The sequence below is a fragment of the Vanellus vanellus genome, assembly GCF_965231255.1.
Source record: "Vanellus vanellus genome assembly, chromosome: 12".
Taxonomy (NCBI): domain Eukaryota; kingdom Metazoa; phylum Chordata; class Aves; order Charadriiformes; family Charadriidae; genus Vanellus; species Vanellus vanellus.
Genome location: NC_138917.1, coordinates 22601197 through 22629119, shown reverse-complemented (window position 1 = coordinate 22629119; position 27923 = coordinate 22601197). Strand labels below are relative to the sequence as shown.

The 27923-nt window shown below is 57.0% G+C and overlaps 2 protein-coding genes across 2 annotated transcripts; both read right to left on the bottom strand.

The window, feature by feature from the left end:
- Positions 1-987: 987 nt before the first annotated feature.
- LCAT (lecithin-cholesterol acyltransferase) lies at positions 988-24089 on the bottom strand (the record flags this gene model as incomplete). Its single annotated transcript, XM_082489648.1, has 11 exons — positions 988-2122; positions 3547-3771; positions 4050-4145; positions 4486-4601; positions 5056-5212; positions 8360-8548; positions 19738-19880; positions 20655-20740; positions 21466-21722; positions 22679-22819; positions 24035-24089. The coding sequence occupies 11 exons, from the start codon at positions 24087-24089 to the stop codon at positions 1500-1502; spliced, it is 2088 nt and encodes a 695-aa protein (XP_082345774.1). The 3' UTR covers positions 988-1499.
- Positions 24090-25343: 1254 nt separating this feature from the next.
- On the bottom strand, positions 25344-27782 carry LOC309676628 (C-signal-like; the record flags this gene model as incomplete). The annotated part of the gene is made up of 6 exons (XM_082489229.1): positions 25344-25457; positions 25722-25841; positions 26189-26347; positions 26819-27006; positions 27246-27297; positions 27636-27782. The coding sequence occupies 6 exons, from the start codon at positions 27780-27782 to the stop codon at positions 25344-25346; spliced, it is 780 nt and encodes a 259-aa protein (XP_082345355.1).
- Between the last annotated feature and the right edge of the window lie 141 nt (positions 27783-27923).

Sequence of the window (27923 nt, the reverse complement as noted above, 5' to 3'; positions counted from 1 at the left end):
CTGTGTCGCCAACCCCAGAAGTGTCACCGGCCCCGGTGGCATCGCCAACCTCATTTGCATCCCCAGTCCCGGCTGTGTCACCGGTCCCGGTTGTGTCACCGGTCCCAGATATGGCACCGGTCCCAGTTGTATCACCACCCCAGTTGCATCCCCAGCCCCAACCGCATCCCCAGCCCCGGCTGTGTCAGCAGCACCAGTTGCATCGCCAGCCCCGGCTGTGTCACTGACCCCAGTTGTGTCGCCAGTCCCAGTTGCATCACAAGCCCTTGGCTGCTTTGCTGCCCCAGTTGCATTGCTGCCCCAGTTGTGCCTCCAGCACCAGTTGCATTGCCATCCCCAGCTATGTCACTGACCCTGGTTGCGTCGCCAGTCCCAGTTGCATCACCAACCCCATTTGCATTGCCAGCCCTGGCTGCATTGTCAGCCCCAGTTGTATTGCGACCCCAGTTGCATCGCAAGCCCTGTTTGCATCACCAGCCCCACTTGCATCGCCATACCAGGCCATGTCACCAACTCTGGTTGCGTCGGCAGTCCCAGTTGCATCACCAGTGCCATTTGCATCACCAAGCCTGGTTACATCGCCATCCCAGTTGCTTTGCCAGCCCCAGTTGCATCACCAAGATGGCTGCATCGCCAGCCCTGGTGGCATCACCAACCCTGGTTGTGTCACCAGTCCCAGTTGCATTGTCATCCCAGTCATGTTGCCCACCCCAGTCACATTGCCAGCCCTGGTTGCATCTCCAGCCCTCATCGTGCCACCAGCCCCAGCCCCATTGTCACCCCCGTCGTGTTGCCAGCCCTAACCATGTCACCAAGCCCAGTTGCATCGCCAACCCTGGTGGCATCGCAGAGCACGTGCCTTTTCCCAAAGCCCTGTCTGCTGGCTGCCGCCTCCGTTTTGGGTTGGGGTTGGCTTTACCAACCCGGCGCGCAAGGACCAGGCAGGCTCAGCGCTCGGAAGCAAAGTGGGTTTATTATTTCGTAAATCTGCTGATTTTGAGTCGGTCTTGCCCGAGGAGCCTAGCTCACCGCCTGCACGCTGGCGGCTGGCAGAGGTGCTCTTGCAAGCCATACCTGCCGTGCCACCCCCCGTGCCACCCCCCGTGCCGCCCCCGGTAAGTCAGAGCCCGCACTCGTTACTCCGTCCCAAGCGAGCAGAGGCTGCGGCACCGCAGGCTCCACAGCCTCTTGAAGTGCCTAAACCTGGTGGCTTGCTAGCGACGAGGGCTTGTGCGTACGCCGTAATTCGCAAGTGTGATGTTAATGAGCTGGCAGTGCGGTTAATTATCCACCCGCTAGTGGGAAGTGACAAGCCTCTGAAGTATAATTAATCGCCATTCCCGAAAGAAAAACCAATCAGCGTGGAAGTGGGTGCCAGCCCATCCACCTCAGCTGGTCTTGCTCCTTTTCCTTCCAAAACTCAGCTCCGAGTCCTTTGCTCCCCTGCATGGCAGCTCGTGGTGGCTACCAGCATGGAGGGAAGCTGGCCCTCATTCCTTTCAGTTCTTTTTCGGCTCCTTAAGGACCTTCTTTCCAGGTAGGATCTTCCCCCTCTTCCCTGCCTCTGGGCTGGACCTCATCTGCCCTGGCTCCCCCTGCTCCTGTGGGCTCCCCAGCAAGATTTCGTTGATGGAACTGAGCGTCAGGTTGCTGAAGACCATGTTGAGGTGGTCGACGCCTGGCAGCTCCTGGACGTGCACCTTCTGCTTTTGCTGGTCGCGCCACCGCTTGCACAACTCCAGACTGCGCGTGTTGACGGAGTCGTCCCCGTCACCATAAATCATGTCCACAGGGTCCTCGTAAGGGAAATGCTCGTCATATATGTAAGTCTCCACGGTGGGGTAGCCTGTGCCATAGAGGCAATAAATGTCCACCCCAGGAGGAGGTAAGCCCTTCAGCAAGTCCTTCATATCCTCCCACATGTACCAGCCATCCTCCAAGTTGACGTCGGTGAAAAAGCGTTTGTAGTCCCGGTAGGTGTAATTGTAGGAGGGCGTGGAGATGAAAACGTGGGTCTCAGGCCAGGCCAGCCTCGTCGGGAACATCCAAGGGCTGGTGGTGGTCATGCGCTGCTCTTCACGCAGCTTGATGTTGGACATGAGCGGGATGCCATGGTTGTCACCTGCAGGACATACAGGAGATCATCAGAAACAGCACCGAAACGTACCCTCGCACATGGTGCCCCTTGGGTGGCTGTGCTGGGATCAGCCCATCCATCAGTGACTCACAGCTGTCTCTGGAGTATGGGTCCACCTCAGATCTTCCCCTGCTTACCCCTGCCCTGCCCATGACCGTATACACGTCCTCTCCTCACCCTTCTGGCTGCAGATATCCAGAGCAACCTTCCAAAATTCTCTCTGGCATAACATCTCTAACTGCTAGGAAGGGCTGAGTGTAGACAAATCTGGATGTGTGACGGCCCTGACCAACCAAGCCTTGGACTTTCCCTGCAACCCCAGCACCTCCACGCCTGCCTGCAGGGACAGGAATGAGCTGAGCCTGATGAGGGTGCTGATAACGGGTGGCCAACCTGCATGCATGCTACAAGCCTCAGCACTTTTGGTGTGTCTGGAGGCCTAAGACCATGCAATGACCTCAGATTACCTTAAAAACGTCTCTGGCCCTCGTGGCAACAGAGAAAAACATGAGGAGATGACTTAAGGGTGATGCAAGGGGCCAGATGTCAAAATCTTCAAGCACATGATTTTAATTCCATGCATTTTTGGAGGCTCAGCTTGTGACTTGTTGGTATTCTGGGCTGTCAGCATTAGGCAAGTGATTGTGGCTTTCTGGGCTGCAAAGAGACTAAAGAGGAACTGGGTGAAGGGAGACTAAAGCCTGAAGATGGCAAAGCTTATGGGGGATGGGCTTGGAGATGTGGGGAGATCCAAGAAAGTGGTGCAGGGGGGCGTGAGCGTCCCTCAGGTGGCCTCCATGTCCTGTGCTGCAGAAGGGCTGCACCGTTTGGAGTGAAGGTCCAGCAACCTGCATGGATGGAGGTGGTGCAGGTATCTGGGCAGGTGGTGAGAAAGGGGTGAGAATGCCCCAAAACTCCTTCTCTGGCCCCAAGATTTTTGGCTGAGCCCTTTTCTTCCTCAAGATGGGTGTTTCGGCTTTCCAGGAGCACCTCTAGTCCAGGAATTGACCTTGGGGCATGGTGCAGGCTGTCTGTCGAGAGCTGGTGCGGAGGAAGGGGGATGGCCAGGCTGCAGGTGGACCCTTCTGACAGAGGTTTTCCAGACACACAAAGCCACCAGCCCCAATCACAGAAACCAGAGGAAGCTCCATGGCATGCCCTGGGCTACCCTCTTGCTACAGGGCTGTGGCAGGAACATCTGCGGTCCTTTCTGCACCGCGGGATGCAGTGGGATGCAGCGGGATGCAGCAGTATCAGCACCACAGCATAAGCGCTGCCTCCACGGACCCCTCAGCCACCTGTCCCTCACCTCTTCCACCACCGTGGCCTTTCCCTACCCACCACCCCCCTTCCATTTCTGCAGGAGGGAAAGAAAGCAAAGAGGTGGCTGCACACAAGGAGTCACCCACCAGACGCCAGGATACGCAGGGGCTTGACGGACCCTCCCCAGGGGGCACCTAGAGAGATGAAACCCCCAATGTACTGATCCTTCCAGGCTTGTGTCTGCTGTAGCAAGAAGTAGAGGACGTTCAGGTTGCCCATGCTGTGCGCGATGAGGAAGACGCGTCGCTGGTACTCATCGTGCATCTCCTCGATCAGTGCCTTCAGGTTCTGGAAATACGTGGGCTGCTCCTCTGTGGACAAGAGGGGCATCAACTCTTGGCCACCTCAGTCATGGCCACAGGGCTCCAAGGCTGACCCTAGGAACCCTGGGTAGAGAGCGGTGTAGGCACAGGGGCCACAAGTGCCACCATGCAATCCCATGAGAGCACCACGAATGGCCGAGCACCCACCGTCATGGGCAGCCCTCCCTGTCCAGGGGTTCCTCCACACCAGCCAGCTCACCCAGCCCGTGAGAGTCATCCTGCTTCCCTCCCTCCATGGGTGGCCTGGCCACAAACCCCAAACTTACGAGGCCCGACCCTCCAGTCATAGGGTGCTGCCCGAACAGTCTGGTCCCTCACGTAGCCGTTGTTCACTAGGTTCTGCACCAGGGTGTGCATGTAACCTACGAGCAGAGAGAATAGGTGGGAATTAGGTCTGTTGTCTTCTCCTGTCAACCTTTATCCATCCTGGTCCTGGTCATGGACAAAATGTTCCCTAGTGGGTCTTGCAGCTTGGTGGCTCCAGCCAGAGGTAGCATCTTCATGCATCCCTTATGCTGGGGTTGAGGATGGGGTGGTCTCTGCTGACTCTTGAAAGGACCGTGTCCTTCAGGCCCATGTCCTTCACTCCCAGGTCACCTGGGCTCTCTGAAGAATGGGTCCCCTCTGGAGAAACAGAGACCCCTCTCCACTTGCAGGGAGCCCATGGGATCCCCGGAAACCCTGCACCTCTCCTCCTCTCACCTGCCAGCTTGCTCTGATCCAGGTATTCCACGGAATAGGTCTTGCCGAAGCCAGGCACGCGGATGTGCACCCCCGGGGCATTGGACATTTTCCGAGAGGTTCGGTTGTACACCACCCTGTGGGGACGGGACAAAAAGTAGCAGGAGAACTATATTCCCAAGGGATGGGGTGGAGGTGACTCGGGTGGCAGCTTGGACCCGGGCGGCTGTTTCCAAGCCTTGTGTGATTGGGGAGGTGGACTGGTGCCAAGCTGGTGTCCACGCCGATTGCCCAGCGTCTCGGGGCAGGAGGCCCTGACGGAGCGGGCTGTGGCGTCCCCCTCACCCTGCGGGCCCCGGGCAGGGTGGCAGCATCTCCAGTGGGTGCTGAGGACGGTCCGACTGGGCACAAGCACATGGTGGGGACATGGGAAGGGGACGGGCGCTCGGAGCAGGAGCCAGCCAGCTGTGTTCCCAAACAGTCCCGTGGTTCTCCACGTGGGCTAGGTTGTGGCCGGGGGGGAGGAGAGCAGAGGGAAGTCCCTGGTAGGTCATTTCCCCGGGGAGCTTCCGAGGCAGGGGTGAGCGGTACCTGGTGTTATCGATCCAGCAGTCAACTCCCACTGGCAGGAAGGTGTTGAGGTTGAGCCAGATGGTGAAATAGTCCTCCGTTTTGCGGTAGCACATCCAGTTCACCACGTCCGGCTTGTCCAGCTTTGCTTCCAGCTGGTTCCCAAGACACCCGGGCACTGGCGGCACCGCAGAGGGAGAGCAGAGCCAGTTACAGACCCCGTCCCACCGGCCCAGTGCTTCTCCCAGCCCCCCAAGCAGGGCTTTCCTGGGGCTGCCCAACTGGGGGACGCTTGGGGACCTGCTGGAGCAGCATCCCTGGAGAACAGCCTGCTCCGCACTGGAGCGAGGATGCTCAGAGCCGGGATGGAAACGGCACTAAATACGCATCCTCGGGGACCCCTCGAGCTGCATTTCCCATGGGGTGACCCCCCAGAGCTGCCACCCTCGGCCCAGAGCTGCCACCCTTGGCCCAAACCTGTCACCCTTGGCCCAAACCTGCCACCCTGGGCCCAAACCTGTCACCCTCGGCCCAAACCTGTCACCCTTGGCCCAAACCTATCACCCTTGGCCCAAACCTGCCACCCTTGGCCCAAACCTGCCACCCTTGGCCCAAACCTGCCACCCTCGGCCCAAACCTGCCAGTCCCCACCAGCACGAAGCATCCCGGATTATTCCCCACGCCTGCCCGGCTTTCCATCCGCCTTTCCTCGCTGCAGCCTGGGGGAAGGGGTCAGTGCTGCTCGGGGCTGTCCGACCCTACCGCACCCCCCCGGCACTTTGTCCTGGGGTAGCAGGACAGCTTGGGGAAGCACGGAGTCCCCGGGGAGGTGAAAGTCATCCCGGTGCTGGCTCCCGAGGCCCACACGCTGTTTTCCTGAACTTTAAACCCTCCGCGCAGGCTGAACAAGGTCTCTGAACTGGTTCGGCACCAAGCGGGACCGTACCCTGCGGGAATTCAGCGTAAATAGCCCCTACGGTAAACACAGCGTGGTTTTAAGTAAGTTCAAACTCTGCCATGCGTGACCTGGGCTCCCTTGATGGAGGGCGACCATCACCGGGGGGTTTGGGCTGCCTATAGAAGCTTCACTGTGGTTCCTGGTAGGGATGGGACACCCATCCCGGTGCCACCCCCATATATGTGCCTGTGCCAGGGGTAGACACAATGGAGAGTGTTCCCAGCCAGTGTGCCGGAGCCAAGAACCAGCTCCTGCTGCCAGCGCTGACCCCGAGGGCGAAGACAAGAGGTGAAAGGACTGCAGGGGACAGAGGCTGGTGGGATGGGATCACTGGGTGATGAATCCCATGCCCTCAGTGTGTCTGAAGACTGGCTGGAGACACATGGCTGGGGATGGCGTGGACCTTCAATGCTGCTGCAGGCACTGGTTGCCACGTGGCTTGTTGCATATCCCATGCGAGCTGATTTGCCCAACGACACCACGAGCTGCTTGGTGGCCTAAAGTCCCTATAGATGCCTGCCCTGTGCTGCTTTGGGACCTGGAGACAGGCTGTGTGGTGGCTGTGGGACCCCACAAGCACTGCGGGGTGGGAGCCATGCTGCCTGGCGCGGGGGCTGAAGGATGCAGGCAAGGAGCATCTTTGACCTGAGAGGGATGTGCCCTATTTCCCCTGGTCTTCACCAGCCTCAGGTGTCCCTGCACCCCAGGGTCCATGGGCACAGGTGTTTGGGGGAGCCACAGCACTGTCCCCATCACAGGGTGCGAGGGCAGCCTGGCCTGGAGATGCTCTACCCCCATCCCACCCACCATGGCCCCCAGTTCCCGCGTCACAGCCAGGGGCACGGCTGCAGCCTCCCAAAGCCTCGTCCCATCGGAGGGGTGAAGGAGATGTAGCAGTTGCCTCCCTCAACCTGCTTCACAGCTCCCTCACCTCTGTGGCATCTCCCCAGGGATACAGGGAGGGTCTAATCCTGCCTCTAAAGCACCAAGTTGGGGATCAGGCCATCCAGTGGACGCGGCTGTAGGAGCGCCCAGGCAGGGAGCGGGCAGAGAGGACCTCCCCGGGCAGCGAGAAGAACGGGACCACAGGTGGTTCTGATGACTCCTCAGGGTGTACAGCCAGCACCCAGCCCCCGGCACGCAGCCCTGAGCTCTGCCTCCCCTTCCAGAGGACATTAGGTAATTATTAAGGGAGTTCCTGTTGGGGCAGAGGGGTTATCAGCGGTCCCAAGGGCACTGGGGGTTTCCGGGACACCCGGCCCAGGGGGATGGGTTACGTGTGGATGCTGAGCCCGCATGAGGCAGCCGGACCCAGCTGGGGACAGGACAGGGGCTGAGGCTGGTACCGGGGGCACAGGGAGATGCTCCGACCATCATGGGTTGTCCTGAGAAGAAGCAACTGGTGACGGCCACCCAAGTCACCAGCACGGCCAAGCAGGACCTGCCCCAGGGCACCGAAGCTCTGGATACCATCCTCTGCTCTCTGATCCTTCCGGGAAGGGATTTTGTTGGGTCAGCCCTCGGCACTGCAGCAGGGATGTTCTGCTTTTTCTCTTCTCTTTTTAAAGGGGAAACTCAGTGTGATTCAAGAAAAAGGAGGAGGAACCCCACCGTGCTCAGCAGAGGTTTCATGGCAAAACCCTAGCTGGAGTCCCCAGCGGTGGCACAGGAGCAAGGGAAGGCAGAGCCGTGCAGGATGGAGGTACCAGCTGGTGGCTGCTGCTCCCACCTCCCCGAGGTGATGCCCAAACCTCTCCTTTCAATCTCCTGGAGCACCTCTGCCTGCCGCCTCGCCCTCCTCCACGCCATCCCCCAGGCAGGGTGGGATGCCAGATGGACACCCTTCTGCAGCTGCAGAGGGTGACTTAACCGTCGCCAGGGAGCGGCAGAAGACATGGGATGGGGTGGCCTTTGGGGGACCAAGGGGTGGCAGATGCTGGCCCACTGCACCGGCAGCAGCAGCTGTGGGAAGCGGCAGATGAGGACGTGCTGCAGCCCCCGTCCCTCTGCCAGATTCCCCCTTCCCCCAGAACCGAGCAAGCCCTAAAACAAACATCCTCTAGTCCAGCTGTGGGATTTTGGAGCCCCATTTGCTTTCTGGGGTGCCCATTTTCCTCCCTCCCCCCCCCCCCCCCCCCAGCTCCAGACAGCTGTGGCCGGGCATGGCCAGCCCTGCATCCCCAACCCAGCGGATGGGAGGAGACCTGGGAGCCGTGTGTCACCCCCCCCCTTTGGTGGCTCAAGCTCCAGACTGCAAAGGGCCACTGGAGCCAAAAGCCACCGAGCTGCCAGCAGCGTGTCACCCCAACCTCACCACCGGCTCCGTCGGTTGCCCACCCGTACCCGGCGTGGTGCCCATGACCTTACCGAGTACCACGGGCGGCGTGCTGTTGGTCGGGGGAGCTTCTGGGGTGGTGGTGGGTGGAAAGAGGACGTTGAAGAGCCAGAACTGGGACGTGGGCTGCAGGAGCAGCGACAGCGTCAGCAACGCCACCCCGCCGCCGCCGCCACCACCGCTGCTCCCCATGGCAAACTCGGCCGGGATCCTCCGGACGTCTCCAAGCAAAACAGCCTTTTATATTTTTGACGCAGGTCCAGCCAAGAGGCACCCGGGCCGCAGGGGAGGGGAGAGCTGCAAGGGGCTGGCCGTGATGGGGAGGAGGGACGGGGAGGGCCGAAGGACTGGCCGTGCGGCCATGCCAAGGCAGCCCAGCGGTGCCCAGGGGCTCTCCGCGCCTCGAGAGCCCTGCCTGGGGGTACCGGCGGAGCGGGCACGGCGTTCCAGCAGCTTCCCCGGTGCACTGGAGTCCCTCCGCTGTGCGCTGGGGTTGTGGATGCCGCACACTTCCCCCCACACCCCGCTTCCCCGGGGTAACCCCGCGGGGCTGCCCGGGGGGGTGCCAGCAGCCTGCCCGCTCCCCGCCGGGGTGGCCGCAGCATCTCTCCCTTCCTCCTGCCCTTGGCATGGGGTGGGGGGGCATTGGTGCTGCTGAGGCGGCCAGGCGGACCCCAAACCTCTGGGAGAAGGCATCGGGGCTGGGACGGGCAAGGACACATGTGGGCAGCTCCTTGTGCCACGTGGCAGCAGCACGACCCCCCCAGTGCCACCCCGGGCACTGCCCCTGCCCTGTGTCCCCCTGCCCCAATGCAGCATCCCCCCCCCCCACCAGCAGGTGCTCGTCCCCAAGGGGATGCAGCATCCCCCTGACAGGCACCAGAGGACCTTGCAGCTCCCGGCCACCGTGGGCTCCATGTCCCCATAGGTGTCCCTTTGGCACCAGCCTCATCTGGGGGGAGCCCCCACAGCCCCCAACCTGCACGGGGCAGGGGTCCAGGTAGCCCTGCCTGCACCGGGGACCCTCGGGGACGGGGAGCCACCCAGGGGAAGGCAGGGTGACCCGGGCCAGCAGCGCCTGGAGAGGCACGGGGTGGAAGGGACCAGGGTGCAGGGCGACTCTCCCCAGTGCCCCTTCCCCAGGAGAGGGGAGCTGATCCCTCCCCGGGTCCCCCTCCGGCCACCCGTCCGTGCTCAGCCCCCCCTGGGGCACTAATAGGGAGCTGCTGGCAGGTCCCCAGGGACCCTGGGGCACAGTCCAGCCCCAGGGGGGGGAAGAAGAGGGTGACATCTTCAGGTGGGCTTTTTTCAGTGGTTTTCGTGATGCACAGCCGCGGTGCCTGCTCTGGAGGGGTATCCATGCTGCTTCTTGGAAGGAGGGTGTTACGAAGCCATGTGAGGATGCAGGAATGGACTCTAGGTGCCCACGCAACCCTCACCTATGTCCTCGGGAGACTCCATCCCCCTGGCACAGCCAGTCTCCTGGTGTCCCCAAGCCTTGCTCTGCCCAAGGAAAGCCTCACCAGCCCCGCAAGCGAGGGCTGGACAAACGGACCGTGCAGACGAGGAGGTCGGATCCGGGGTGTGGGGGCTCCCCATCCCATCTCAGGGGTCAGCATCACCCTTGGGCTGAGCTCGGTGGCACCAGCTGAGCGCGCGGGGCGCAGGGGAGGATCTGGGGACGCACCTCCATCACGTTCCCCTCGGTGGAGAGAAATCTGGGGACACCCCTGGGGCGAGAAAGCAGCGATGAGAAATCTCTGCTCGCCCCGAGTCCTGCCCCGTCCTCTGCCTTCGCCAGGCTCTCTGCCCTGCAGCCCCTCGCTGGGCAGCCCCTCGCTTGGGGGGTGTCTACTTACCCCAGGGCTTCTTCTGGCATAATTTAACTTTTCTCCTTAAAATCACTGCTCTTGGCTTGCAGCCTGGTACGCTGAGCCCAGCGGTGCTGCCTGCACGGGGTCGGAGCCGCAGGTAAGAGGATATGTTCTCGCCGCTCCGGTCTGCCTTGAGGGCCATGTGCCTGGGGAGGGGCTGCAGGATGGGGGAAATCAGGATGTTTGTTTTTTTTAATTTTTATAATGCGCTAGCAGAAAGTCAGCAGGAAGGGCTGTTGGAGTGGCCAGAGGCAAGCGTGTGAGAGGTGAGTGGTGGTGGAGAGGAACCCAACTGCTCATGGGCTTGCTCCAGCCTTCCCAGTGTGCTCCAGCCTTCCCAGTGGGGCAATGGGCCAGTGCACGGCAGTGCGGAGCAGGGGGATGCTGCGGGGGGACTTCAGGCTCGCCTTTTAATCCTCTGGGTGCAAATCCTTCCTACCCAGCATCTTCTCTGGAGCTGCTGCCTCCCATCTCCTCTTGCTCTGCGAGGAAGGGAGGACGGCAGGCAGCCTTTCCAAGGAGGCTTTCCTTCCAGCTTGGCCAGGAAAGGAATAAAGAGGTCCAGCAGAGTGGGTTGACTTCAGAAAAGTCATATTGTTGAAGGGAAGATGTCGTCTTCCTCCCAGGGAAGAGCGAGTTGGGTTTTGTCTATGTGGGGCTGGTGGGGTGGGTTCCCCGTGGAGCAGAACGAGGAGGAAAGGCACGGGAGAAGGAAGGGTGGCCTTGGGGAGGCCCCCCACCCCTGAGCTTGTCGCCCCCTCCTAGGGCACGGGGTTATGGTTTGAGGAACCCATAACAATTAATTGGTGTTTAGAGAATTATTCTCTCACCCCATGACCCCTCCCCACCTGGGTAGGGGAATCGGGGTGAAACAAGGAAATCTGAGGGTTGAAATATGAACAGATTTAATAGAGTAATATTGAATAATCAACATTAATAATAATAAAGAACCAATCTTGATGCTGATGCCAATATAAAATTTGCAAGGATCACCCGTAGAAGCCGTGCGCTCCCCGCAGTGACAGCCCATGTGGGGCCCTGCGAGCGCTGCGGCTGCGGGAGGAAGGGAAGGGCTGAGGGCTCCGGCACGGGGGCGAGGAGCTCTCAGGGTGGCAGTCATCACGGGAGAGAGAGAACTCCTCAGCAAACTTCCTAATTTACAGTGAATGTGCCGTTCATGGTATGAAATAACCCTGTTGGGCAGCGTGGGTCAAGCGCTCAGATCTCGCGCAGAGCACTGACCACGACACGGCCACAGCCGCCCCTCTCCTCCGGCCGTGTTCCCCCGCGGGGAGCGGTGGGGGACAGTGGGGGGTTGGCGGCCGCCCCCACAGCCCCTGCTCACTCTCCCCGCTGGCGCATCCCAGCGGCACCGGCACCTTCCCGGGGCACATTGCCACGCCGGGCTCGGTGCCCCGCTGGGCGGCCAGTCCGGCCCGTGGGCAGGAGCCGGTGCTGAGCCCAGGGTGTGCAGGCAGCGTGGCTGAGCCGGCCGAGGAGCCATCACTGGGCTCCGGAAAGGCTGGTCCACAGCCCACCGCTGCTGGGATATGATGTTCTGCTGCTGGATTATGATTTTCCCAGGCTGATGGGGCTGTACTCCTCCTCCTCCTCCTCACTCGGGCTTTTGGCCATCCCTGGGGGACAGACCTGTTGTTTGTGCATCACCCCCCACCTCGGTGACCCCATCCTCCCCCCAGGAGAGGTGCCAGGGCAGGGTGGAGGTCCTGGTGGTGGTCCTCCTCCTGGGAGAATGCCCTCAGGTGTGGTGTCCTTGTTGGGACAGTGTGGGGGTGGAAGAGGTGAAAGTGAACCCCCTTATTGTCCCTCTGGTGAGACAGTGAAGTGGGGTCCTTAGTGGACATGCTGAACATCCCCCAAGCCCCTAAACATGAGCCTGGATAGCTCAGCTGGGAGAGCATCAGACTTTTAATCTGAGGGTCCAGGGTTCAAGCCCCTGTTCAGGCGATGGATTTATCCTTTAGGAGCCCGAAGGCAGGTTGGGCACTTTCTCTAGGACAAGTCCCTCTCTGGGACAGCTGAGATAGGAATGTCAGAAGCAAGGGACTGTCTCCCCCTGCTGCCTTCCTCACTGCAAAGGTGTTCAAGTGCCTACAACAACCGCCTTCCAGCAGGTCCCTCAGAGGTTGGGTTCCTGGCTGGCACTTGCCTTTTTTTTTCTACATGATGATGATGAAGTGGCTGGAGCATCTCTCCTGGGAGGGAAGCCAGGCTCTTCTCAGCGCTGCACTCGAACGTCAGCAGACGCTGTTTTACTGTGAAGGTGACTGAGCACTGGCACAGGTTGCCCAGGGAGGTTGCGGAGTCTCCATCAGTGGAGGTATTCAGAAGCGGTCTGGTCTCTGGGTGGCCCCGCTTGAGCAGAGGGTTGGACCAGATGACCTTCAGAGGTGCCTCTGACCTCAGCCAGGCTGTGAGTCTGTTGCCTGTCATCCCAAACCCACTCCAACCAAAGCAGAGCCCCGTGTTGGTTTAAAGGAAGATGGTTCATGCGAGAGCAGAGGCTGCGGGGACCCATGGGGCCACCACGTTGCTTCAGCCAAGCCCTGAATTGTACTGTGTAGCTGTATCTACACTTCAGGTTACCTTTCTTTTAGCAGAAAATTGAGTCATTTTGGATGAAAAATATCCCCTTTGAGATTTTGATATTTTTTCAACCCGAACATACATCAGTTACTCAGGCACAGTGCATTATTCTCCAGATAAGCTTAATGGCCTTATACCCCAAAATGACTTTCAGGGGCATGAAAACAAGAGGGATGGAGAAATTATGTATTTCCTTGTGTTTCTGCTTCTGAGCTGTGTAGGAGTGTTCTTCTTAGAAAAGACTTAACTGGAAAGTAAAATTACTGAAAAGAAAATTGGTTCTGTTCTACCTCAAACCAGGACAGAGAGTTACTGCCGTTGCTGAAGGACAACTTCTGTAGCTGTTTTTCTTCTCTTTCTTCTGTATTATCTTTAGAAGGGAAAATGCTTTCTGAGTTTTCTCGGAGTAAAGAAATACGCGTTTTCAGTGAAAGAGTAAATGAAGATCGGAGCAGTGTGAAGCTGTGCAAGTAGCGCGCTGCAAATCCTAAAGGGAAACGCGCAACGAATTTTTGCTCTCTGTTTCTTGCTATGGATAAGGTATGAAAGAGAAGTAATTTATTTTATTTTATGCAATGAAAATGCCTCCCTCTCCCTTTCCCGCACACAAGCCCTGCGGCCCCCTGAGCCAATCTGCCGGGGCGCTGGAAGCCTTCTGCTGCTTTCAGTTATCCCCGTGGTGGTGAATAAATCGAGACCCACTCCTTGGGTAGCGTCTTCTTCACCAGCCGAGCCCCGAATGTGACCTCTGCGATACACTATGCCGCTCATGGCAATTTCATTTTTGAAAGCTGCCGTCCAGACTGAGTTCTGCACAGCTGTCAGGAGAGGGCACCAAGACCAAACAGACAGGGTGTCTCCGTGGTCTCATGGCTCCCAAAGAGTAAAGGCAACAGTTTAAAAGGCTTCCTCAAGCTGAAGCACCTCCTGGTGGACCCCAAAGATCTCCACCTGTTTCTTGGTGCCCATGAGACCTCCGGTTCCCAGACCTGCAGTGTGTCATTGTCATCCCTCAGCGCTGGATGGGTTTTGCCTCTGCTGTAACAGCATCCCTGGAGGTGCTGCAGCCAAAATCCTGTTCCCCAGGAGCCGGGAGCGCCAGCAGCAGGTCTTCGGCAGCTTGACCTTCCTTCTTCTTCAGGTGGTCACTCTGGCAAGTCCTTCCCACCCCGGAGGGCAGGAGGGAGCTCTCTTGGCTCTCCGGAGCTGAGCCTGGGGCAGCAAGCTGCTGCCTCCCACCTCTTCTCACTCTGTTGGGCGGCCACGGTGTCTTCTGGTCCTCTTTTTGCAAAACCGGGAGGGAGGGTGAGGGAGAGGTGGGAAGCTGGGTGATTTCTTCAAAATTCTCAAGCTTTGCCTGGAAAACAGAGAATCTGGAGTGGTTTCCCAGAAGTGTCACTGCAGCCCCACCGCAGGGACCCCGCGCAGTGACTTGCAGGAGGGAAAATCATTGTAGGCGCGAGCCCAGTCGCTCTTAGGGGCACAGAGCACCGCAGAGCTCATGGCTCCCTCCTACGGCACAGCATCTTTGCGAACCAGCTCCCTTGCAGATGCCCCCCTCCCATCTTCAGCCGGGCTTTTCCGTGCGCCAGGCGACTGGCAAAAAAGCCTTGCTGTGACTCGGATTCGAACCGAGGTTGCTGCGGCCACAACGCAGAGTACTGACCACTATACGATCACAGCAGAAGATGTCCTGCCACACGCCGGGACCGCGGGGAGGAGAGTTCCTGCACCATCCCCACCTCTGGAACGGGGCAGCCGGCACGGCCTGGCGAAACAAAACCACGCTGTTTTATTAAGGCGGCTACGAATGGACTCGGCTGCTGCTGCTCGGAGCTTCAACAACCTGGAAAGGGGCCCTAAATTGTGCAAAACGCTGGCAATGCAGGGACAGCATCCAGGGACCGAGGCTGCTGCGAAGGACGGCGCTGTTGGGGGGATATCGTGCCACGGAGGCATCACGCAAGCGGGGGCATCATGCTATAATGCGGCGAATTTAGAGTTATAATAGTTTTAGCTAAGTCTGAGTTATATAAGAGGTACATAATTAAGCAATTTTATGGCATAGTAAGTGTGTGATACGACACGTTTGTGGCAATCCTGTTTGAAATACAACAATTGGCACATGGATCTCCATGGGGAACTGAGTGATGCTGTGGGCAGAGAGGTCCGGGTAACCTGGCGTGTTCCCAGGGCCTCTCATCCAACATCCCCGGGGTCCCACTGCCACCTCGGTCACACGTGGTCCCTGCAGAGAAATCCTTCCCTGGCAGCGTCGCTCAGGGAAGCCCCGGGCAGGTGGCACAGTTGGGCTGAACCTCCCGCCTGGGTGCTCCTCGGTGTGGGTTCTTGTCCCCCAGGCTCATGTCTCCGGCGTTTGTGCTGACACTGAGCTCTGCCTTTCAGCCCTTGGTTTTCACCCTAAACCACCCCTCCAGCTGCTTCTGTGACACTTTTAATCCTCCTCCATCCCGTGTTTGCCCTCTGGTAGCCCAGTTGCTGTGGGGTGTTGGTCAGTGTTGCTTAATTTTTCCTCCTTTAGGCTTTTTCTTCCTGCCTGGTTTGGGGAGAAAACTTAATTTTCTATCCTTTTAGCTTCTTTTTGACTAGGTCTGCACCACAGAGGCGTGAGCAGGTGTTACAAGGTGGCCCAGAGTGGAAACTGGCCAACAGAGATGGATCCAACACCAGTCTGACCCCCTCTTCTTTCACACCCCCATGGGGGCTTTCTCCCCCATTGGGCACACAAAAATGGCCTCAGATCTGGTGAGTTTGGTCTCCCAGAGCCATCTCTCCCTGCCTTTATCTCCTCTGCTGATGCTCACAGGCTCTCCAAACACCCCAGGTGCCCAGACAGGGACATCAGAATGGTCCCGTGTGCCTTTGAACCACCCTCTGCCAAGGTGGAGGGCACAGTTGAGGGTCCTGTGTTCTTCATCCATATATTAAAACACAACCTCTGTATTCATTATGGATGAAAGAATCCTCTCCATGTCCGCCCCCACCAATTTTATGACTCCGAAAGGGTGCTTTGGTGACTCCACATCTGCTTTTGGTGTTTCTGGCCCTGGCGCAGGTTGGGCTCAGTGCTGGTGGAGAGGGAAGGGCTTGGTGGGGGTGAGATCTCCCTGCTCCACGTCCTGGGCAGCCCACAGCCCCCCGGGTACCACCCCACTGCCTCCTCCACCCCATCCCTCCATGCACCACAGGGTACGCTGTGGGTGATCCCTGGTGTCCCCAAGCTCTGCATGGACCCCAGGGCCCCCATGTGCCCATCGGGTCCCTCACCCCACTCCATCAACCCCGTGGTGAGTCCCAGAGCTCCCATGGGCATCTCTGCTCAGCCTGGAGCTCCCAGTGCCACCATGAGCCCCATGGAAGTATACATAGTGCCAGGAGCCCATCTTGGGTCCACACACGAGCTCGGAACGCAGCCACCCAAAAGACAGATGGAGACCGGATTTAATAGGAGTGTAGAAGAGACAGAGACGGGGGGGGCTTCCATGCCTGGGAGGGCTCAGGACCATGTTTACAGACATATTCACGTGTCGTCTGTTCTGCCAGAAATCCAGATACCTTTCCCTTGGATCCTGGAGAGTCATCTGCTTCCCAATGCTGCGGCGTTAAGGAGGAAGAGTTTGGTTTTATCGCCCAGGGACGAGGGCGCAGAAATGGTACAGGCTTAGTTCAGGCTGGATATTATGGGATCTGCTTCCTCTGGCATTCCCATACTTTCTATGATGGGACATAGGTCCTTGTGTTCGAGGCAACGACAAGGTCCCACGTGCAGGCAGTGAGCCAGGGGATAGGTTGGGCAATGGATGAGACTTTGGACCAAATGGGCATCAACCCACAGGGCAAAGCATCTCAGTATCTAGTTAGAAAGCACCGGAGGAATCCTTATCTCTTTGGAACCCCACAACTTTTGGGTCCCACCTAAAAGTCCTACTGGAGTGCCCAACAGCTGGCCCTTGGATGGTGGGGTACCTCATCCCGGGTGCCAACCTCCCAAGCCTGCTGCTGCGCTCCCATAAGAGGTGCCAGCGAGAGACCCTCTTTCCCTGGGTGCTCCTGGTTGTGGAGGGAAGGGCGCTGCAGGGGATGGGGAGACACCATCCATAGCTGGAGAGATTTACCAGAATAACCGATTCTCTTCGTAACTGCTCTGCCGATTCAGCTCTACTCTCCTGCTCCACTCTTCCCGACGCATGTGGTAAGTCTCCAAGAGCTGCAGGGTGTAGTTCGCTCGCACGGAAAGCTGACTGCAAGGCAAAAGTCTCTCTCACCTTCTGGCTGAGACCCTCCTACCTCCCCCAGCCTTCAACTTGGAGGCAGCATGGCGTTGCCTGGCATCAGGGTCTAAGCCAGGTCACGGGGAAGGGGAGGATGCTGTACCCAGCCCCAGAGCTCAGGAGTTGGAGTTCTTCATGCCTCGGACAGCTGCTGCTGCTCAAGTTTCCCAGGCTGAGGTTGGTGGAGATGTTCAGTTTGGGTAGGCCCTGTGGACTCTCCGGCTTCCTCTTCACCATGGCTCTTTGCAGGAAGGTCCTTTCCTCTTTCCCAGTCGGTGGCAGTGGTGAGTGGGGCCAAATCTCTGTCAGTGTTTCATGGGACCACTCAGCCTGTATTGGTACAAGAGGATGGTTGCTAGGAGGCTTCTCACCTCCCTCAGGTGCTCTGAACATTCAGCAGTGGAGATGCCAGCAGCTACAGGGTCCGTGGAGCCATCCAGCATGGTCTGCTCCACCCTCAGAAACCCCCATGAGACAAACTGCCCCGGGCAGGGACCTGCAGCTGTAGCAGAGGAACCGGGAGAATGACTCCAGCACAGCCCTCTGGAAGAAGGGGGACATCAGTTCCCTGCTGGCCCCACACTCTCATGCTGATATCACTTGTGAGGACGTAAATGAGAGGAAGGAATGCCCATTTTTCAGAGCTGGAACCATGAGATGAAATACTCCAGCAGGTCAGAGCACATCACCGAACCAGAAAGATGGCTTGGTTGGAGGAGTTGAAGGCCCTGAGGGCACCAAGAGCCCTCAATGACCGTGTCCAGCGTCCCCTGCCACCACCCCCCACATCCCATTTCAGCCCCTGCCAGATCTGATCCAGACTGTGACCTGTGGACTGGTTTCCTGGTACGACGGGGAGGTCCTCTTCTCGTTTCTCAAAATGGGAAGTGCGGTTTGAGGTCTGACACGGAGAGTTTGCTTGTGCTTGCTGTCCTTTTCCACCACCAAGTTCTCCTGAATTCTTGGCAGAAAGCTGAAAATACCCAAGAGAGTGAGCTGGTGTGAGTACGGGATGAGGATGCCCTCCACCTTGTGCTCATGAGTAGCTCAGTGCCAGCCTCTGCAGCAAACTGCAGTTCTGCTGGAGATTTAAGTGTATTTGGCTACTTGGTTTCATGTCAACAGTGGAGGAAGAAAACCTTGAATTGTAGCACTCACATGAGCTGTATCACCCGTATGTGGTCCCTGTCTTGAGGGAACAAAGAGAACAACAGTGACTTTTGCAATAACCAGAGTCTGGAGGGATCATGACCCTCCTCCTGCAAACGGCACTGTGGTGGTCACACACTAACGGCTGTGTTTTGGGGACACAGGACAGTGCAGGAGAAGGAGGAAGTGTTTGAGGGAGAGAAACAATGCTGGCGATTAGCTCTCTCTGACACTCCTCTGGCCCCTGACCACCAGATCTGGAATTAAATCAGAGTCTTCCTGTTGACTGAATCCAAGGTAGGAAACAGTGAACACAGACACTGCTCTGTCTTGCTAGGGGAAGATGTTAGAATCATAGAATCACAGAATGGTTTGGGTTGGAAGGGACCTTAAAGACCATCCAGTCCCACCCCCCTGCCCTGGGCCGGGACACCTCCCCCCAGCCCAGGTTGCTCCAAGCCCCGTCCAACCTGGCCTTGAACACCTCCAGGGATGGGGCAGCCACAGCTTCTGGGGGCACCCTGCGCCAGGGGCTCACCACCCTCATTGTGAAAATTTTTTTCCTAATATCTCATCTAAATCTCCCCTCTTCCAGTTTGAAGCCATTCCCCCTCATCTGATCAGGTGTTTTGACTTTCTTATTTTTTTTAAAAACAGCATCTTTTACACTGAAATGAGAGGAGGTTCATAGACTTCAAAAAAGAAGGAGAAAAATTTCCTCTGTTTCTGGAGTAATTCTTCACACAAACACCAGTCACCATGACAAATCTAAACAATCCTTCAGAGACAATGCCAACACTGCATACAAAGGGAACAACTCATTCAAGAAACCCAGGACCACAGGGTCACCCTCATCCATTTCTCCATGAGGCTCACCTGCCGGGTGACCTTCTTCCTTTGCCTTTCCGCCCTTTTCCTTTCTTGGGGCCAGATAGTGTGGACGGAGACAGGGACCATCTTTCTTGAGAACGGAGACGTTCAGTAGGACGACTCTCTGGAACTATACAAGACTCTTCAGAAAGCATCTTTGGACCTATTTAACAAGAATGACAGGCGGATCAGCTCCAGCATCTGATAAAACCACCCAGTTCCCTGGATGCCATCATCTCAAAGAGGTCTCCCTCTCTAGGAGGTCTTTGGCACAGCTTAGCAGCCTGTTAAAAGTCATCTCCAGACAATGTTTCTCCTCACATTCAGGTGCATAGGATCTGCAGGGGAGGTAGATCCCTCCACCCTTGGCAGCTCAAGGCAAAGCTTCCTAAAATGAAGGAGCAGCTTGCAATACGTACCAGGGTACAGAGCCCTGGGGGAAAGTGTGTTGCCATGAGGTCTTCTTCTGTGAGGCACAAGAGACACAGCCTTCACTCCCAGGGCACCACAGTTTGTCCTAATCTTCAGCGACCTACTGCTGAGGTCTAAAGGAACGCCCACACTCAAGCATCCCCCACCACACAAACACTCTTTCTCACAAGTCGTATGTGACATTACCATCAGTCTCAATTTGCTTATCACCCTCTTCTTCCTCCTTTTCCTTTTCTTCCTCCTCTACCTCCCTGCCTTCGGTGGCCTTCAGAGGTTCTACAGAGGGACATTCCAGGACTTCTTTCTCAGGGGGAAGCATAAAATCAAACCTGGAAATGAGAAGATGCCAGATGAGAAAAAGGGCCACCACATTCCCTTTGCATCTTCCATTAACAATGCATTCATGAAGAGACTTGAGAAGGTCTCTCAAGGCTGCTGCTTTCTAAAGCAGAACATGCAACGTCCTTGAGAACCCTGTTAGGAAACAGAGTGACACAGTCAAGACCTCCATGGCTTGGGAGCACACAAGAGGTCCCATCAGTCTGCTCCAGGTCTTCCTAATCCTAAGTCTGAAAAATTTGACTCTCTCACTGAAAACCATCTCTCATCTCCTCTTCCTATTCACAGACATGGAGAACAGGCTACTCTACCCAACTGGCCAAGGTTGGTGTGAAAGTCTTACTCTGCCCTGCAGCTCCCTTGCAGACCCTCTCAGGCTCATGTCAGGACATCTGTAATGCATAACCGTGATCCGCATGGCCATTAAGGCCACTACTGGGCAGTCCCAGCTCAGGTCAGAGCTCTGAAGAACCCTACTCAAGCACAGGAGGGGAAATCACTCCTCCTGTCCCCCAGGGACTCAGGAAACAGGCATTTAGGGGCACTTGGGGCCCTCAAGTCTCACCAAAGGCGAGGCTATGTCACAAATTTAGGACTTGTATGAATCTGGTACCCACTCAGGGACGCTTTTCCTGTATACTCCATGTGCAGGAAATTCTGGGATCTTTCCATTTTGAAATTGCACCCAAAAGAAAGAGATGAATCAGGGGAAAACTTATGGAAAATATTGCCTGTGTTCCTCAACCAACAAGAAATGAACGTACCGTGGCAATACAAAGACACCTCCAGGACCCACACGAAAATCAGGACTTTCTCTGCCTGATACCACCAGATGTCTCCTCTCTGGGGTCTAAAACAGAGACAGAGATATGTGAGAGCACTCCAGGGACATTTATACCTTGTTTATAAAGTCTTTCTTCTGTTCAGAGAAGACATGGCCGCTTGGATGTCCTATAACAAAGGGTTTTTTTGGCTAATATGCCTCCTCAGCTTTTCAGGCAGAAACTGCACGGCTCAGAGTTGACAAGGAGCAATAACATTGGCACGTGTCGCCCCACGCAAGCTGCAGTCTTTCAGGTGCACAACAGGAATATGGGGAACTGAAGCTGCTGCACCTGCTGCCCCAGCATCCCAAATGTGGTCCATGAAGTTGATTCAAAAGCAGCAAGGTCAACCCATGGCTGTCAACACGCAGGAAAATGAAACCTTGGCTTTCTATGAGGGGTGAAGTAGAATGGGATGTGCAGTTGGCATGTCCCCATGTGTTGGACTCTTTCTCTAGTCAGTATCTACTTTTGAACACATCAAAGCCTCACCATTATCATTTCTAGGACAGACGGTGGGATGCTGGACTAGGAAGAGCCTTGATCTAACTCTAGGTGACTCTTCCTGGACTCTCCTACACCAGCTGGACCGCTGCATAGGAGAGCAGGACACTACAGAGTTAGCCCTGCTGTAGACCATGACCTCCCCAGTGGCCGTGAAGGTCCAGAAAGGCCACCAGAAATCAGTTCAGTCATCCTTTGACAGGTGTCCAGAAGGATGAGTTGTGGCACAGGGAAGGGATTAACTTACACTGAGAAGGGCTTCCAGCAGCTTTTCAGAGCCAACCACAGTGAGGAGAAAGTCATCAAAAAATCTCATAGTGACTTCCCTGCTTCGTATGGAAAGAATGCCGATGGCTTTGAAGATAAAGTCTGTGTCCTGTCTTTTAGAGGTGGCCCGAAAGAATGATGTCACGGTCTCGTATACACAACATTGCACCGTTGTAAAAGGTAGTTGGGCACAGGCGGAGAGATCCTCGCACCTCAGAGGGACGACTGTTACATCCGCTAGAGAACAGAAAAAGGGGAACAGTCACCTCTGTGGCAGGACAGCCTAGGCTCCAAGAAGGTGTCAGCAGCTTCAGGCAGGACATTGCTCCAGCACAGTCTGTTGAATCCCATGCTAGTGTCTTCTAAGAGTGCCTGGGGGGTGAACACTGTGTGGGAAGGGAGGCGTGTGCAGATCCCACAATGAAGTCCATGGTTCTTGCCCACAAGCGTGCCCACACCCAGTGAGCTCCAGCTAAGTCTCTGCCAGACTCATGGAGAAGCAATGGAGGAGCAAAATGCAAGGACCCCACAGCAGCATACTTCTGTCTCCCTGCCCCTCGTACCCATGCACCCACTTGATGTTTCAACCACATGGAAGGTGGGGTTATGTGATAGAGAAGAACCCCTCCAAACACAGGCCCAAGCTCTTTCTGCCCCATAGTGTCATTCATGTCACGCTGCACCTGCACTGACCAGAATTCATGGCATATTTGGCCATCCACGAGTCCTTCCACAAACTCTCATCCCCATCTTTGGTTCTGGTCTATCTACACATGACTCTTACCCACTTTGCTCCAGAAGGAGCTTGTAAGAGTCAGCAGGAACTCTGGCCTCTGCCCTTACAAGTAGATGTGCAGCGCGATAAAGATGAGCTTTGTCTCGGTCTCATTAGGAAAAGCAGCTCCAATAAATTACAGTCTAAAAGCAGCAGTCCTAATACTGCGTAACCGTGAATGGCATGGAACCAAATGGGAAAGCAATTAAAGAAGAGATCCTCTAGCTGAATGCTTGTCATCAAAAAAGGACACTCAAAAGGTCTTTCTAAGAAATTGCTCCTTGATGGCCTGTTCTGTTTGAACAAGCAGAGGTTGTTCTCAGGACGTATTTAGGCATTCAGTCACACCTTAACAGCGGTTAGCATGTGCCTCAAGGGTGGTGCAAGGGCAGGCAAAGGTTTTAATTCGTCTTCTTACCAGGAACATCTTCTTCAGCGTAGCTGAGGTTGCATTCATCTGCAACCACCTTGGACATATGAAACACGGGTCTCCGAAAAATCGAAACCTCACTGTTCATGGTGCATGTGTTGTCTTTAAGAACATAGAATGTCCCGATTCCTAACAGTTGGACACCCTGAGAACAGTGGGGGTAAAAACAAGGAACAATTGTAAGTATCCAATGACTTGTCAGAGCACGGAGATGCTGCCTCGTGCCTTGCCCACCCCGAGCCTACAAAGGCCAAGGTGGGACACTGAGGAAGCTTTGGAGAAAAAACACATACTCCAGGTCTTTTTTGCTCTTTCTCCTCTGCTCTGCCTGAGAAAGCGATTGGGAAAAGTGGCAGCAGAGTCGACATACCTCCCCTAGCTATAACGGGAGGTGTTTCCAACAGGGATGAACCCTTAAAGAGGTGCCAGGTTATGGTCTTCCCATTCTGGCAGTGGAGCTAAGAGAAGGCCCAGAAAGTGTTTAACACTTTCTTCTACTTCATCTGGACTTTCATTTTTATTGCAGGTGCCAGAGAAGTTGATCTGTGCCATGTTTGTTGACAGCAGTGTCCCCCTGGGTGACCGTTTCCACTTCCAGAGTGGAGAAGCGATGGCACTCGATGGCACAGTGTTGTCCGGACAGGGCAAGTCCTCAGGGTTTCACGAAAGGAAGAAGATGATGCGAGACTCACCCTATCCTGTGCCAAGTGCTGTCTAATGCGTTCAGACACGCTATCCCAAATCATAAGGATCTCTGGAAAGCAAGTGAAAGGTGTGTCACGATCCAAATCAGCAAGTTCACAACCCTTCAGCACACTCTTACCCAGGGAGCTGATGAGTGCGATTGAACGTATTGCCACGCCAATTAAGAACATGTAAGGTGCTCCACATGACAGGAGATGTAGGAAATTGGGAATAGATGTCCACACCAGTGAGAGGATGGTGTGGTGCCCACAGAGGGCCGGGAGGTTCAGCAGACCCCCATGTATCTCCCCTGCAGGGACCGCTGTCCACCCTCTCTGTGCTCATCAACTCCGCACGGCCACCGTGGCTGGGAGCTCCGGGCAGGCAATCCCCTCTGCAAGGCAAGTGGCCACCCTTGGTGCCAGGGGCTTTGACCTGGGGAGCGGGCAGCAGGGCAGGGGCAGAGGAAGGTCCTCAGGAAGAGGACCTAGGAGTCCTGGCTGCCAGACTGATCCTGAACCAGGAAGGGAAGAAGAGACAGGGCTCCTGTTGCACCCACCAGCCCTGTCCAGCCCTCCCCAAAAGCCCCTGTGTTTCCACAGCTACTTTCACAGCTAAAATTGTCTACAATGTCCAGGAACTAACTCCTGCAAGCCTCACCATCAGAGGTGAGATTCTTGAGCGTTGGAAACTCATCTGGCCTCAGGTTTTCCATCTTTGTCCCCCCCTCCCTCTGGGTTAACTCCTGTAGCAGGAGGGTGAGAAGGAAACATCTCCTTCACAATCTCCACCTCCTTCTTTGACTTCACCCAAGCATCTCCAGCATCTCCAGCTCCATCCTGGCATGGAATGTCCCATTGTGACCCCAGGCTGTGTCACAGAGGGGCTGCAAGGGCTCCTCTGATTCCCCCTTAGCCTCCCGCAGATCCTGCCAGGTTTTGCCCTACAAGAGGGAGGGGAGGTGCAGTGGGTGTTGTGGGGTGCTATTCCCGCCTCACTGCCCACTCCCCAAGGAGAACAGAGGGCCACTAAGAGCCGTGGGGGATGTCCCCCGATGGGGGCTCACCTTGTTCACTCCAGATGCTCTGGTTAGCTCGTCGGTCCGAATTAGAGAGGCTGTGCCACCACGGCTGGTGTGGGGCTGAGCACGCAGCAACATTCCGGTTCCTGGGATACAGACAAGGCTTGGAGACCGACACACACAGCCCATTCCTGGGATTCCAGTGAGGCTCAGGGACCATGTTATGGAATTTTCCTTCATGTGAGAGAGCAGCTGGAGTACATGGAGCTCTGCCTGGGGATGGACAACGAGCCAGCTGCGAGCTTGTGTATCAGGGTCAAGAAGAAGACTGGGATGGGTGTCATTGTAGTGGGTGTCTGCTGTAGGCTGCCTGATCAGGAGGAACACGTGCATGAGGCCTTCTACAGACAGCTAGAAGTAGTCTCATGTTTGCAGGTCCTGGTCTCCACGGGGTATTTTAACCACCCTGATATCTGCTGGAGGGACAACTCAGCAGCGCATAGGCAACACAGGAGGTTCCCAGAGAGCATTGGTGATAACTTCCTGGCACATGGGACACAGGAGCCAACGAGGAGCAGTGATCTGCTGGCCCTTGTACCTACAAACAAGGAAAGCTTCACTGGGAGGGGTGCCTGATGCGTTGGATGGTTGTGGTGCCATTCAGAGGGAGAGCTGTGGCATGGGCCCCTCTGTGTTCCCAGGGACCAAAGGCCGCCAGTCAGAGGCGATCAGACATTCTGACCAACCTAGCTCAATTATACGCAGAAATAAGTCTGAGAAGTTCTCTCAAAGTACTAGTGAAGACTCTCACAGTGATAGTTCAAAGGAGACCAAGAGGAAGGCTCAAACAACACCACTACTTGCTTACAGAAACAAATTTATTAAGACACAGACACAACTTGGTGCAGCAGCAAAAGGGACCTGCTGTCAGGATCCTGGACTGGTGTCTCACCAGGGCATAACCTTCCCCTCCCAGTCCAGGAAGGTCCCCGTCTCTTTCTCAGAGAGAGAGGAGAGCACCTTCAGCATCCCTCGCACACTCTCATCCACCGTCAAAAGGGGCTGCAGGGGCAGAAGGAGAAAACAGAGCCACATGTCAGAGGCCTGTCTAAGGTCTGCCCTGGAGCAGATCATTGATCAGGGCTTGGGGCTCTCTGAAAGGCCACCACAGGGCAAGGAGAGTTCCTCGTCTCTCATCTCCTTCCCTAATGTGCCTCCAGCTCAGGGTATCAATCAAAGAGCTCCCCCAGAGCCCAGCATGTCTGGGACTGTTCAATCCACAGCGTTCCCAAATAAAGATGTTCTTCCAGACCTTACCTCTCTTACCTTTTCTGATCCTGAGCTCCCCATGTCGGTTCGCACCCAGCCGGGGTGGAGAGCAACGCAGAGGATGCCATGTGTCCGGTACCCCAGGGACTGGCACTTGGTCAGCATGTTCAGAGCAGCCTGTGGGGAGACAGGGCAGGGACGGCGGTGGGAGGGGAAGGGTGGCTGCGAGGGGACACATCCAGACCCCGTGGCAGGGGCAGGGCAGGTGGAGCCAGCTCCCCAGGGCACACGGCGCTGCTGCACTATGCCCGTGCAGACGCCCAGCCCAGCCGAGGGCCCGTCCCGGCATGTCCCTCTGAGGTGGCACCTGGGGTCAGGCACAGGAATGTGCTGTGTGAGGGACCCAGAGACTGACGGGAGCTCAGGCACAGCTCAGAGAGGCACAGGGACTCACAGGGAGCTTGGAAGGAGATTGTTTGGAGACGAAAATGCCTGGTCTCACACCCGGCAGAGTGTGGCTGTACCTTGCTGCAGCGATATGAGACAACGTGTCCATAATTCCATAAAAAGACTTCCTCAATTGAGCCTGCCGTGCTGGACATATTGACGATGGCTGCCTTGCTGCAGCTCAGTGCCGAGCCCGGGCTCCCCTGGGCAGCCTTCTTCAGCAAGGGCAGGAACGCCTGCGAGGAGAGAAGAAGAGGGAGAGGGAGAAGGAGAAGGAGAGGGAGAGGGAGAGGGAGAGGGAGAGGAAGAGGGAGAGGGAGAGGGAGAGGGAGAGGGAGAGGGAGAGGGAGAGGGAGAGGGAGAGGGAGAGGGAGAGGGAGAGGGAGAGGGAGAGGGAGAGGGAGAGGGAGAGGGAGAGGGAGAAGGAGAGGGAGAGGGAGAGGAGAGGAAATAGGGGTGTGCACAGAGGTAGCACAGGGGAGAGGACCAGCTCATTCCACAGCAGGTGACGTTGGCACCAGCACCAGAGCATCCTCCCTCCTCTTCCCACCGCCACGACCCACCAGGCTCCAGCTCCTGAGCTCCAGCCCACGGCTCCATGAGCTTCTCACTGAGTGAGAGCCCATCGGCACTGGAGTGGAGTCAGGACCCTCTGCCACTGTCCCTTCACATCCCCGGGGTCAGCCCAGCTCAGGTGAGGGTCTCACCTGGCTCATCAGCAGGGGCCCAACCGTGTTGGTGGTGTAAATCTGGGTCATGTTCTCCAGTGTCTCATTATCCAGAGAGTTCATCTTGGCGATTCCAGCGTTGTTGATGAGGAGGTTCAGCCCCGAGCCCCCCAGCTGCTCCCCGACTCTGGCTGCGGCCGCCTTGATGCTGGCGGGATCAGTGACTTCTGCAGAGCCGACACAGTGGAGGTCAGCGTCCCCATGGTGGCTTGGTGTCCCCTGTGTCCCCCCAGGGACATGCCCTCGGGGCTGGCTGTGAGCAGGAGGGACGGCAGCGCTCGGTGTCCCCGCAGGCACCAGCCCGTCGGCACAGCTCCCTCCCGGCACGGGGCACCCCGGGTGTGCGCAGCACCCAGACACGCACCGGGGGAACCGGGGCGAGGGACCCCCACCTGGGGGCACCTACCGAGCGCAATGATGACCAGGTTGGGGTGCTTGGAGGCCAAATTCTGTAACTCCTGCAAGAGAGGCACCGCGTGGGCACGGCGAGGCAGGAGGGGCAGCCCAGAGGCAAAGCCCGTGCGGCTGCGGCTCCGTCCCTGCACGGCCGCACGCCCAGCACCCTGCTCCGGCCGCCCCGCTCCTCTCGGACGGGGCTCCGTGCCTCCCGCACGCGCCACGTGCCACTGTCCCCTCCGCACACGCCAGGCACAGCGGGTCCCACAGCTGTCCCTGTGCCGCGGGTGCCCGGCTGCAGCTCCAGCCCTTTGCAACCCCCTCCCTGCTCCAACCTGCCGCCCCAGCACCGAGCGCTCCCGGCCCCAGCACAACCCGCCGCGTCCCAGCCCAGCCTCACCTGCGCCCGCTGTCCCTTGGGGTCCCGACAACCTGCAAAGACCCACTTGGGTGGGTTTGGCATCACCAGGAAATGCCGGACAAGCCCCAGGCCGATTCCCCGGTTGGCCCCCGTCACCAGGACAGAGCAGACGCGAAGCTCTCCCATATCGCTTCTCCTCCCGCTGCTCCCGTTTGTGGTGTTTGCTCAACTCCTTAATGCTGCTTTATAGCGTGTTCCACGGCCACCCCACCCACTCGGGGCTTGAACAAACTCTTGGCTCCAGGTACAACCTCTCCAGCTCTTCGA